We start from the raw sequence: 12,793 nt of genomic DNA on the forward strand, positions 1-12,793 counted from the left end.
TGTCATTCTGAGGATGCATGATGAGCTCTTTGGTGTGCTCAATGTCTATGCGCCCAACCATGCTAGTGCCAGAGCAGAGTTCTCGACCCAGGTTACGGATGCATTGCCAGTGGCCGCACATTGGTGTGTCGGGGGAGACTTCAACACGCATGAGGACCCGGCTGATAGGGTGGGAGGCAGTCATGTTACAGTGCACGGCACGGAGCTTGCAGCTTGGGAGCGATTTTGCATGACACTGAGGATCACTGATGCATGGCAGCATGAGGCTTTCTCCCGCTCTCAGGACAGTCTTAGTTTCTCTCGGTCGGATCGCCGGCAGGGAGGGACTAATCTATCACGGATTGATCGCTTCTATAAGGGCGACAGGTTAGGGGAGTGTGGGAGCTCCGTTGGCATTCTCGCTGGCACCTCTTTTTCAGACCATGCGCCAGTTATTTTGACACTTGAGGAGAGGACACGGGAGACCAGCTTGCAGTTGAGGATCCCAGAGAGGGTACTCACAGATCCTTGTCTCGCTGAGGACATTGAGAGGATATGGCATGATAGCCAGAGCTCTGACCAGGATGCAGCAGGCCAGTGTGCCCAGGGACTCATCGAGCTCAACTCTTTTTTGCATGCTGCAGCCTTGACACGGCTGGGAGAGACTTGCAAGCAGAAGCGTCGGTTGAGACGTAGCCTTGCTTCGCTTCAGCGCCTTCAGGAGTAGCAGCCTACATGTGAGTGGGTGGCGTCCCAGTTGAGCCAAGCACGCCAGGAGGTTAGAGAGGCAAAGGAGAAGAGACATGAGTTCTACTATCGTCGCCACACCTCTCAGTGGACGAAACTTGGTGATAGAGTGACTGGGGAGTTTTTTGAGATTACTGGACCCCGCCATGCTCGAGTAGGAGTCCGCCAGCTCAGGAGGCAGGACGGATCGGTAGCCACTGAGCCCGAGGAGATCAGAGCCACTACCACTGAGTTCTATAGAGACCTGCTTTCAGCGGAGCCAGCCACCAAGGCTCGGGATGCTTGCAGACAGACTGTGTGGGCCCATGTGCAGAGGAGGGTCACAGATCGTATGCGCACAGTTCTGGGTGAGCCTCTTTCAGTGGTTGAGCTTGGTGAGGCCTTGAGGGTCCTTCTGCGCCATACTTGCCCTGGGGAGGACGGATTGACGCCTGCCTTTTTTATGCGCTATTGGGACCCCCATGAGCCAGCACCCATCAGAGTTCATGTAGTGATTCCTCCGGCCCGCGGGGAGGAGGCACTTGATTCAACGGTGGCCTTCTCGTTCCCTCTATGTGGCCCATGCGACCGGGAGTGGACTCTGGAGCTCGCTCTTAGCACTTTGAAGACTTAGGCAGTTGAGTTTTCTCATCATGTGAGCGATCTGAAGGTGACAGATGTGATAGGCCAACTATGGGAGTTGGCTCATTTTTTCTTGGATCCCGGGAGTGTGGATGCCTTAGGGATTCGTCATTTGGTCGTCCGCATAGTGGCAGACTTAGCACGCGACCCTGGATATGTATGTATACACGAGGTTGCTCTGTCTGAGCGGGAGAGACATAGAGACATTGCCTATGGGACTGTCCTCAGGCGCAGCAGATTTAGCTGCGGATGCTGCGCATTCTGGCCCCCCTCTCTCCAGAGGGCATGTATACGTGGGGTGCCGCTGCTTGGTCGACTTCGTCAGGGCCTGCTATGGGCTATGAGATGGAGCACGACAGCCAGGCCATCAGATTCATTAGGGGCTAGCCTCGCCTTGTTCCTTCACCGGATTTCTCATCCGCCGGCGGCTGGACACAGAGAGGGATCGACGATGGGAGCTCCTCAGCAGCCTCACCATCGGGTTCACCTGGAGAGCCCGGTGTTTCAAAGCCTTTGAGGGGAGAATGGAGGCACCAGCAGAGACTGTTCAAGGGATTTGGCACGAGCTGATCCACACCTTGCGAGGACAGTATGACCGCATCCGGGGCGACTCGGATGAGGCGATCTTGCGGCGCCAGGCCTTTCACACCACTTGGCGCATCGGCCCCTTCTATACCCTACATGCGGGTTCCCCCCGCTAGCACTACAGGCCACTTGTTTGGCTTTTTTCCCCTCCTATTATATGATATAGCCCCTCAGTTCTTTGTACTGATATTTGTACTTTTCTGCACCTAGGGAGAGTCTCCCTAGCTGCCTTGCTTGGATCTCTGCTCTGTTTTCTTATGAGCAGGAGAGGGTCTTTTGTAGCCCTACGGGCGGTTTTTGATATGACTAATGAAAGAATCTTTTCTCAGGAAAAAAAAAAGTTGGTTGTTTAGTTGTTTTAGCTTTTCTTACACAAACATTGTATCAAATCCACCAATTGTTGTAGCCTTTTTGGTCTCATAGGTCATTTTGGCCTTTCGAGGACGTTAATATATCATTTCATTTCTCCCTGCCTGTGGGAAGAGCTCCACAGTAATCTCGAGGAATGGCCCCGAGTCTCCAAGAGAAGCTCGAGGCCCTCGAGACGGCACTGAAGGCACTAATCAAGGAGAAAAAGAAGACATCCAATTCCAACCTCAATGAGGTGGAGGACAAACTATACCGGCACATCATGGCCCTCGAAACACGGGTCAAGGACCTTGAACAAGAGAACACAGCACTCAAGGAGGAGGTGAGTGCATTGAAAGTGGAACTGGTGGCCTACGAGCTCTGATACCAACTATAAAGCCCCCATAGGACCACCTCATACACAAAGCTAGTACATATAGAAGAGTGCAAGAAAACTCACCTCCCAACCATAGATTTCATCAAGAATTACCCCCGAGCCAGGAGTAAGGGGCTAGGATTCCACTCCTCACAAGCCAAGCCAATCAAACCTAGCATCCCATACCACCAGAGCTTGTCCTAAGGGACCTTCGGCAAGACCGCCTGTGAACCACCATGTCTATGGCAAGAGTTTGGTGTAGGCACAGACTGTTAGCCAACTCTATGACTGAATGAATCACAATAACCCATTAATGAACCCTAGCCACCTATAACCTGCATATGGCCCTACCCTAATCCCATGGCTCACCAAACCTAACAAAATTAGGCCCTAATGCCAAGGATTAGTGTTAGGTACATAACAACAAGAGTGCCGTTACAGGTGTTAGCCTTGCTAGATCAACGCAACCAATGAAGAGTAAGCCTTTTTTCAGGAACATTCTCCTAATGCCAGGCTCCTACAACAAGTTCAAAGGACTCCTACACTCAAGGCTAAGGGTACACTGGGAGAACTATGACATCACCCCATTGATTCAAAAGAGATTTTGACACAGACTTTGGCACTCACACAGGAGGAGCCAGATCTCCCACTTCTTTGGTTATTCTTACATGCTAGCCTCCCCATTAATCAATGGAGGGCATGGAGGGCTATTTTTGGAGTAGACCCACTTGCCCCAGATGCCCAATAGCTTTTGAGATAGTGCAGCATTGCATATGGGGGTGTAGAGCTGCTCAAAGGATTTGGGGCTCTATAGCTCAGCATATGTACAGATTGAGGAGAGAGATCATTTATGTTACTTGGGGCGCTATTGCTTGGCTCACTCAGTCTGGTCCACAAATATTTTTTGACGGTGAGGGCGAGGATCTGGACACCGCCATAATGACATGCAAAGGTGTGGCCCAACATTGCACGCTACAAGATATTCCTCGTACTTACAGAGTTTCGACCACCTCTGGAGAGGATTGATACTACTTGGAAGCTCATTGCTAGTATAACAGCTTGGAAGGCGAGATGCACAACAGAGGCTATTGAGGCCACTCAGATATACGACACTAAGTGCATTTGTACTATATGGGGAGATATTATTCGCTCTTATGGCCATATGGGCTCATATACAGGGATTTGGATGCGCATGCCAAGCGCACTATTTTCATGAGGGAGTGGGATCAAGGGATCTTTTTCTCAATGACCCCCATAGGACTCTCTTGGCACCTTTCTGCCACATATTGATTGAGATCACGTTACATTTTGGGATGAGGTCTTGTTTTGTTCTTGCTTCCAGCCGTGATTTTGTATGGTCTATTCATACTCAATAGAAGCCTCCTTTTTTGGGGGAAAAAATATGGGAAAAATCAAAATCTAGAAGAAAAAAATTGCAACAAACAGAAACGGAAACATCGACTATAGAGAAACAGCGTTTCTGCATTTTGGCTAGGAAACGATCGTTTCTTGTTAAGATGGTGTGTGCAGGTATGTGAGTGAATCATACATGTATCTGTATAAAATATGCATACACATTCTTATTTGAGAGTGTATTTGAGAAAAAAGCAAGAGTGTATAAAACTCACTGGTTCGCTCTCGCCAGTCATACTAGATTCATCAACAATTAAGTTATTGTCTCCAATCAGCAGGCCATCACCAGGAATCTAGAACAAAAATGCATCCTAGAAAACTTACACACTGCAATATATGTTAAAATGCTGATGTAATTTAAAAAAGAAAAAAGATAACAAAATCTTCAAAAATAGAGAAAATACTACCTGATCACCAATTCCAAGATGGACAATATCACCCACAACAAGCTCAAATATGACCATTTTTAGTCTTTTTCCTCCTCTTGTAATCTGTAAATAAGGTTTAGCAAACATTGTTTATTTTTTATTTTTCAAGGAAGAGACTTCTATTAAGTATGAGAAAAGCATACAACAATCACGGCTAGAAGCCGGAATAGAATCACCCCAATATGTAAGGTGATCTCAACCACTGAGGAGCATCATGGTGCCATGAAAGATCTATGGGACTAGAGGAAAAGAAAATGCTATGGTCCCACTCCCGCATACATACAATGCGCTTTGCCTGCACGGACCGAGAGGACCCCTGAAAATGAGCCCATGTAGCCATGATAGTATGGATGATATCACCCCATATAGTACTTATGCACTGAGACCCACAAATCTGGACACCCTCAATTGCCTCTGTGCATCTAGCTCTCCAGATCTGCCATGCTGTAATACTGGCAACAATCTCCCAACAGGTGTCAATCCTCTGTTTGGGGAGTGTATAATGTGAGTGAGGGACATCCTGTAACAAACCATGCTGGGAAATACCTCTACAAATTAAAATAGGTTTAGCAGACATTAACTTTGAGATATTCAGCACTTCTATATATAAAGGCACTTAGCAAGGTAGATAAAACTAGAAAGTTGCAAGGTAGATAAGACTGGAAAGTTGATCTCTAAAGTTGGATGGTGGTCACAAAACTAGGTCAAATCTTGATCTATATAGTTCAGGTCATTTCCCAAACTTAGCAAAAACCAAAGTACAATCTTGACTTCATGAGGGTCTACTCATAAAGCTTCAAATTGTTACAAATCAAGTAGCTTGACATTTACTGTTTAGTGACACAATGGTGTTCTTCACCTTTTTAAGGTAAAACTTTGCTCATGATAAATGCAATGTGGTTAACCATTAGTAATTAAGTAAACCATGGTTTGGGGTTAATTAACTAATTATTTATGTTTATGTCATACACGAAAGGCCTAACATGTGTACTTGCAGCCAATGAGGTGATAGCACAAGTGGTTAAGGTGTTTGCCTAGGACTAGGAGGTCCTGGGTTCAAACCCCACAAGGTGCTTCCTCGGCGACATCGCCTACAGCGCCTACGGGCAGTGAAAAACGCGGCCTATGGCTAATCGGGAAAAAGAAAACATGTGTACTTTCAAGTCTTTATGTTGCCCTTGCAAAATACAGGTTTACAATGTTGGTGGCAGTAGCTTCACCAACATGATGGAACACAAATTGAGGATGACACAAAAATGAGCCATGATAGACTAAAATTCTGCATCCTAATGTATCTCATGCATTCCATCTCTTAAAATTATACAAGAAAAGATAACTTATACATGGGATTCTGGTAACCAGCCCTCAAAGGTTCCTGGATTCTAGCACAAGTGGTCACGAGGGTGTGGATGATATCACTCCAAATCCTGAAATACACTATGTATCATACACCAAAGTGCCCTCAATGGCCCCAATGCATCTAGCCTTCCAAATTTGTCAAGCTACAATGCTAGCAATTATCTCCCGTGCATTGTGCAAGTGGGACATACCCTGACTCTGGCGGGTCCTGAAGACGGCACCACTGAGCAACTCTGTGAGACTGACCATAATGACCAGATCCCTGTCTTTTCCCTCATACCTAAGCTGTGCACACAATTGTGTTAACCAAATGATAGCACCAAAAGAAATGTAAGCATCCCTCCTCATTCTTCCAAGGGGATGTGCTATTGCAGTCCAAATCCTCTGTTTCCTGCACTCCCATATAGCAATGATATCCTGCACATCACATCCCTCCAAATACCATCCATCCTACAGAGGAAAAGACCAGTAGTCCATCCTACTGACATGGGGAGTCCCATAACCTGTAGAGGTACACCTATCCTTGAGAAAACTCCAAACCACGCACCCCTCTTTGATCCTCTGTGAGGCTCTTAAGCCTATTCCAATCCAACATTGTGGGTACTGTACTCATCCAAGATCAAGCCATTCCACACAATGGGCTATCTCAGCTGACTGTGGGGAGGTATGAGAACCACCTCATCCAATCCGAAGCCTAGAGACGGGACCTAACCAAAGGAGAGGATGGGGGGTGACACTAAAAGATAAAGCGTAGGCTGTATATCCAATCAGATCCCCTGACTGGAGTACACCTCCGTAACTTGATGCATGAGAAAGTTCTTCCATGGCTCAATGCCGGGAAGAAGTCCTCTAACAATCATCTTACAAAGCAATGCCTTACAATGCACCTCTAGGTCTATGATGTTCAATCTCCCCTCTTGCTTGGGTAGGATAATGGTTCCCCAAGCAACTCTAGCCTTGGTGTGTACTCGGGGTTCCCTTCATGACCAAAGAAAATTGTGAATGAGGCAACATATCTAGCCAATGAATCCCCTAGAAGAACCCAACAAGAAGTGATAAACCAAGAAGTGACCAGAACCACTTCGTTAACCACCAAGGCTGTAGATGCCAAATCAAGCTTTCAGCTTCTCCAATGCTGAAGTTTGGTCTTAATGCTCATGAGCACAGGCACAAACTGTTGTGCTGGGGAGATGTCAATGCCAACCTAGTAGCCAAGGTATCTAACAGTGCATCCTCTCTCAATCCAAGTAAACCCCACATCCAAACCCCAATTTTCTTGTGGAGAATCACTGGTCCAAAATACCACGGACTTGTGCCAATTAATGGTGGCTCCTCTTGCCAAACAGAACATCTCCGAGGCTGTCCAGAAGGCACATAGACATGCATCCCAGACCTCCAAAAACATCGCGGTATCATTTGCTAGCTCTGAGCCCAATACCTCTTCCTCTATACGTAGAGGAAATCCAAGGCCAGAAACTCCAGGGGTAGCCCGAATAAACATGTTCATAGCCTCCAATACTCAGTAAGGGAGCTAGAAGGCATCCCTTCTGCACTCAGCGGGAAATTTGAAAGCACTCACCATGTCCCACACAAGCATCACACCTTCCAAGAAGTCCTAATCCACTCTATCATATGCTTTTTAAAAATCAAGCATCAGGATGGCAAGGGGTTGTTGGTTAGATTTAGCCTACTCTATAGCTTTCCAAAATGAGATCTTATCAAATATACTCCTTCCTCGAAGGAACTCATTCTGTGTGTCATGAATAATCCTTTGAAGAACCAGTTTTGTAACATCATCCTCAATGCCTTAGCTAAGATTTTATATGCAGATCCGAGTAAAGTGATGGGCCTCCATTGCTTGATGTTGGTCTTATCCCCATCTTTTGGGATAAGGTGGATAAGTGAGAAAGCAGGGTACACCACATCTCCTATAAAGCAACAGTGCAACAGTGATCTCATCCCCAATGTGGTCCCAAAACTGCATAAAGAAGGATGGGAAGAGACCATCATCCCCTGGGTATTTTCCTTTTGAAAGAGCCTGCAATGTATTTCTTAACTCATCCTTCAAGAAGGGGGCATCCAATGAGAAACACATATCATGTGTGATAACTCTGGACATGCACTCCCAACTTTCTACCATGCAACATCTCTCTACGGAGAGGGGGCCTCTACAAAAACTAATATCCAATAAAAATCTGATGCAATACTCCTCACCGTATCTGGCTCAGTCTGAATTCTCCATGTAAGTCTTGCAAGTATCTCACACATTCTCTACTATGGGCTCATGTGCTGAGAAGAAGTGTTTGTTGCAAGTATCTCACATTCTTTGCGAAGGGTCAGGATAATCACCTGACCTCCAAATCTCTCTAACCTCATGTGAAATCTCTACATCTAGATAGAGAGAAGCAAGGCCGGGCCTATGGAGCCGGTGTGTGTTGAGAGAAGAGGAAGCACAGCTCGCACACGCGGAGAGGAAGTGCGGCCAGTTTATCAGAGAGTGGGACATTGGTATCTTTTTCACATCCTCTCATTCGGGACGTTATTGGTAGCACAAGGCTCCTGATTGGTTGAGATCTCCACCTTGCTTGGTGTGAAATTTCCATTTTGTAAAACTTTTTATACTTAATAGAAGTCTCCTTTCTTTTTAAAAAAAATTTTGGCACACCCATTGGGACACTCGAAACTTGGAGTCCTCTTAGCTCACCTCTTCTCTTTCTGTCCTCTACATGCCCAATACACACTCCCGTGCTAGCCCGGTCAGCCCAGCGAAGATTCCCCTCTCAATACATTGCTATTGCTAGAAAAGGTTCAATTATGTACCTGCTAGGGACCCCCTTCCATCCTTCCCTGTGGCATCCAACCTTGGTTATTTCACCTTTGGTACCAATGCACAGGCCCAACCAACCCTCCTGGCCTGGAACCCCTTTCTTTTTTTTTCTTTTTTTCTTTTTTTCAGAAAGAGACTTCTATTAAGTATGAAAAAGACATTTAAGGTGGGAAGCTTGAAATTTCGTGCTTATAGCTGTGATTTTTGTATGCCTAGAACCCCTTTCCACAGTGTTGGGCTTCCCAGCTTAAAAAGATCCACCTGCTGAAGATCTAGATGACCACATCCAACGGTTCATTTCTATGTGCAAGAGCTGAGGTCTTAAGTGGGAGGATCCCTTCTTGGTTCCTTTTCCATCCACTCGTGAAGGCTCTATAGACAAATGGTTCAGTCAATTCCCAACCGACCACTTTGTGGACTGGGCACCCTGAGGAACATTGTCCTTCGCACCTTCCAACTTGGTAACTATTAGGAACACCTTCTCCAGGAGCTAGAGAGTCTGCAACTCCTACCAAGGAAGAGTGTGTCAGAACTCATCATGCGGAGCACGGTGCTCGTGGCCCCCTACTGACTTACCACAGTGAGTTCATGGTGCATCAATGGGTGATGCAAGCTTTTTTTTTTTGTTTTCAGAAAGAGACTTTTATTAAGTATAAGAAAAACATACAACATTAACAGCTATAAGCCGGAAAAGAATAGAATCACCCCAATATGTAAGGTGATTTCAACCACTGAGGAGCATCATGATGCCATCTATGACCTGGGTGATGCAAGCTTTGCCCAGGACCACACCTAGCAAAAGATTCAGGAGACTCGGACGGCACTAACCACCTTGTTGTGTTGAAATCTGCACCAAACACATCCCTAGAAGGATGAGGCCAAATGAACCATGTACATGTGAAAGGGACCAAATCACTTAGCTTGTGGGTGAAGCTTCTCTAGCACTCAGTTTTGTGTTAAACCACTTGTTTTTTTTTTTTCAAAAAGGAGACTTCTATTAAGTATGAAAAAATTTTACAAAATGGAGATTTCACACCAAGAAAGGTGGAGATCTCAACCAATCAGGAGCCCTGTGCTGCCAATAGGGTCCCGAATGAGAGGATGTGAAAAAGATACCAATGTCCCACTCTCTCATAAACTGGCCGTGCTTCCTCTCCACAGCCCTCGAAGATCCCTGGATTCTGGCCCAGGTAGCCATGATGGTGTGAATAATATCACTCCAAATCCTGCAAAGACACTGAGAAACAAACACGGGAGTACCCTCAATAGCCTCGGTGCATCTAGCATTCCAGATATTCCAAGCTGAGATACTAGCAATAATCTCCCAAGAATTGTCTAACCTCTGTGCCGGAGGGACAAAGTGTGAAAGTGGCAAATCCTGAAGACAACACTGCCGAGCAACTCCTTGCCTAACCATAATGACCAAGCTCGTGTCAGTCACCTCGAATCTGAGCTAAGGCCCAGACTGTGTCAACCAAACGATAGAACCAAAAGAAATGATAGCATCCCTCTTAATCCTACCAAAGAGGTGAGCAATCGCAGACCAAACCCTCTGTGCTTCCCTGCATTCCCATAAACAATGGTAAACTGACTCCGAAACTCCTGCACATCTAGGGCATGCTGGGCAAGCACCAATAACTCACCTCCCTTGATTGGTGGCAAGACCACCATGAAGAGAAACCCAGATAAAGGAGGAAATCTGTGGCTTCCTATAAGAATGCCACAATCTCCGCCAAAAAACCCTCTGAATGTCAGTCGAAATGCCGTAAGATTCCCAATGGGGTCTAAGAGTAGGGACACTCTGAATGTGTCCCAAGATAAGATGTCTGGCATTCTGCACCGTATAACTGAAAAAAGGCATGCTTTTCAAGGGGTTACAAGCATCCTTCCACACCCACTCACCAGGGTCCCAATGCACATGTCTAATACGGCAGCCACCATACAACCAAAGGCTAACACTCTCAGTGATCATCCCCGGGGGGGGGGGGGGGGGGGTGTTGTCAACAAAAACGTGCTTCCCTATCCTGCCAACAACTCTGACTGGACGAATCTGGGGGCCCTCAATAAGGTCCTGCACGTCACATCTCTCCAACTGCTATCCATCCTGTAAAGAAAAGAAGACCGGTATATCATCCTCCCCAGGCAAGGGGAGACCCATAACCTGAAGAGGAACCCTTGTCCCAGAAAAAACCCCAAACCAAGAATGATGACGGTCTTCCAAAAAAGATCTAGTAATCCGGTGGTTGGGAATGGCTGCGTCAATCTGTGCAATTCTCCGACTAGAGCCTCTCAATCTCTGTACCTCGGTGAGCCTCTGAAACCTCTTCCAAGCCAACACTGTGGGGCAAAGCGTCTCCCAGCCAGCCCAAAGAATATGCATAGCTGCCCCGAGAGGCCTACCATGCACATCTAAGATCAAATCATTCCACAGAATGGGCTGCCGGTTAACTTCCTCTGCTGAACGCAGGGGAATGTGTACCAAGAAACTCCTCATGCAATCCCAGGCCCGTAGGAGGGACCTAGCTAGGGGGGATAAAGGGGAGCGGTGAACTGCATCCGAAAAAATAAAGCGTGAGCTGAGAGTCGAGTCACCTCCGCGAACACGGACACACTTCCTGATCTGCTGCATGAGAAAATCCTTCCACGGCGCTCAAAGCCTGGAAGAAAGCCCCTTACAACCAGCTCACATAGCAAAGCCCCTTACAAACAGCTCACATAGCAAAGCCTTACATTGCACCTCAGGGTCAATGATATTCAATCCCCCTTCCTGCTTGGGCCTGATAATGGTTTCCCAAGCAACTCTAGCCCTGGTGTGTGCATTTCCATCAAGCCCTGACCAAATAAAATTCCGAATAAGGCGACGAAGCTGTCCAATGCAGCCCTTATGAAAAATCCAGCACGAAGCGATAAACCACGTCGTGGCTAGCAAAACTTGGTTAACCACCAAAGCTCTAGAGGCCAAGTCGAGCTTCCTCCTACTCCAGTGATGGAGTGTGAGTGTGCCTATAGGTGACCTTGCTTTCCCTAAGAGGGCTTGGCCAATAGTGTTCTCAGTAAGGAGAACGAAACTCTTCATTAGAGCTGTGTCTTCTCACAGCCATAGCCAAAAGTTTCTCTAATACTAATAAGTAGCTAATAATCACTAATACTACTTGTGTTTGGCTAATCAAGGGTTCTCTCTAAGCCTTACATTTCATCTCAATGTTGGTCTTGGCCTCTCTTGCAAGGCCCAACAAGTTTCTTGAAATCAAATCCAAGCCTTTCACAAGCTTCTCGCTCAAATCTCTCATTCACTAAGAGCTTCAATCTTCAAGGTGACTCAAGTTTGAGTCAAACTCTCTTCAATACTTGCTCTCAAGTGTGTTGCTCAACTCTCTCAACCCTAATGGCCTCACATGATACTACCTTCCGCTTCAAGGGGAAAAACTTCCACACTTGGCAAACTTGCATCAAGCTCATCCTCATGAACAAAGGCCTATGGAGCATCACAAGTGGAAAGGAGAAGAAGCCAAGGGACCAAGCTACTATTCCGGCATGGGAGACCAAAGATGACAAAGCAAGAGCCATCATAACTTTTGAGTTGGATGACACATACATTCACCATGTGGATGGGTGTGAATCTTCCAAGGCTTCATGGGATCAATTGGATACCCTATTTGGAGCTCAATCTAGGAGCTCTAAATTGGGTTTTCTCATTGATTTCTTTAAACTTGATATGAAGTCTGTAACTTCTCTTGCATCTCATCTTAACTATATGCAAAGTCTTATGGTCCAACTTGCAGGCATCTCACTAAAGGTGAATGAAGACATTGCCATTGCCATTGCCATTGTGGTGCTACTCAAGTCATTGCCTCCCGATTTCGACAACATTGTGACAACTTTGACCAACATGCCTATCACAAAGCTTGTTGATGTTGAAGTTTCTCTTTTGGAGGAAAGCTGAAGGTCAAAGCAAAAGAGAACACCTTGTCCAACACTTCATCAAATGAAGTGCCTCTCTACACATCAAACAAAGGCTACAAAGGGAAGGCTAACTACAACTCTTCAATCGTTTGTGATTTTTTGTCACAAACCTGGACACATTGAGAAAGATTGTTTCTTTCAAAAGAA

At 46.3% G+C, this 12,793-nt stretch overlaps 1 protein-coding gene across 5 annotated transcripts in view; it reads right to left on the reverse strand.

Annotated features, from left to right (window-relative positions):
* LOC147636880 (calcium-transporting ATPase 8, plasma membrane-type-like) overlaps positions 1-12,793 on the reverse strand; it is a 339,374-nt gene that overhangs the window by 230,228 nt on the left and 96,353 nt on the right. For all 5 annotated transcript variants that reach the window (XR_015266282.1, XR_015266281.1, XM_086800460.1 and 2 more), the window contains exons 8-9: positions 4,477-4,560; positions 4,285-4,362 (exon numbers count right to left, since the gene is read on the reverse strand). Coding sequence is in view for 3 of the 5 variants with exons in the window: in XM_086800460.1 (XP_086656586.1) it covers positions 4,285-4,362; positions 4,477-4,560 (162 nt within the window). In the remaining 2 variants the exon portion in view is untranslated. The remainder of the gene's footprint in view (positions 1-4,284; positions 4,363-4,476; positions 4,561-12,793) is intronic.

This window comes from Cibotium barometz, chromosome 7 (assembly GCF_041138505.1).
Source record: "Cibotium barometz isolate CiBa-2024 chromosome 7, ASM4113850v1, whole genome shotgun sequence".
In the NCBI taxonomy this organism is placed as follows: domain Eukaryota; kingdom Viridiplantae; phylum Streptophyta; class Polypodiopsida; order Cyatheales; family Cibotiaceae; genus Cibotium; species Cibotium barometz.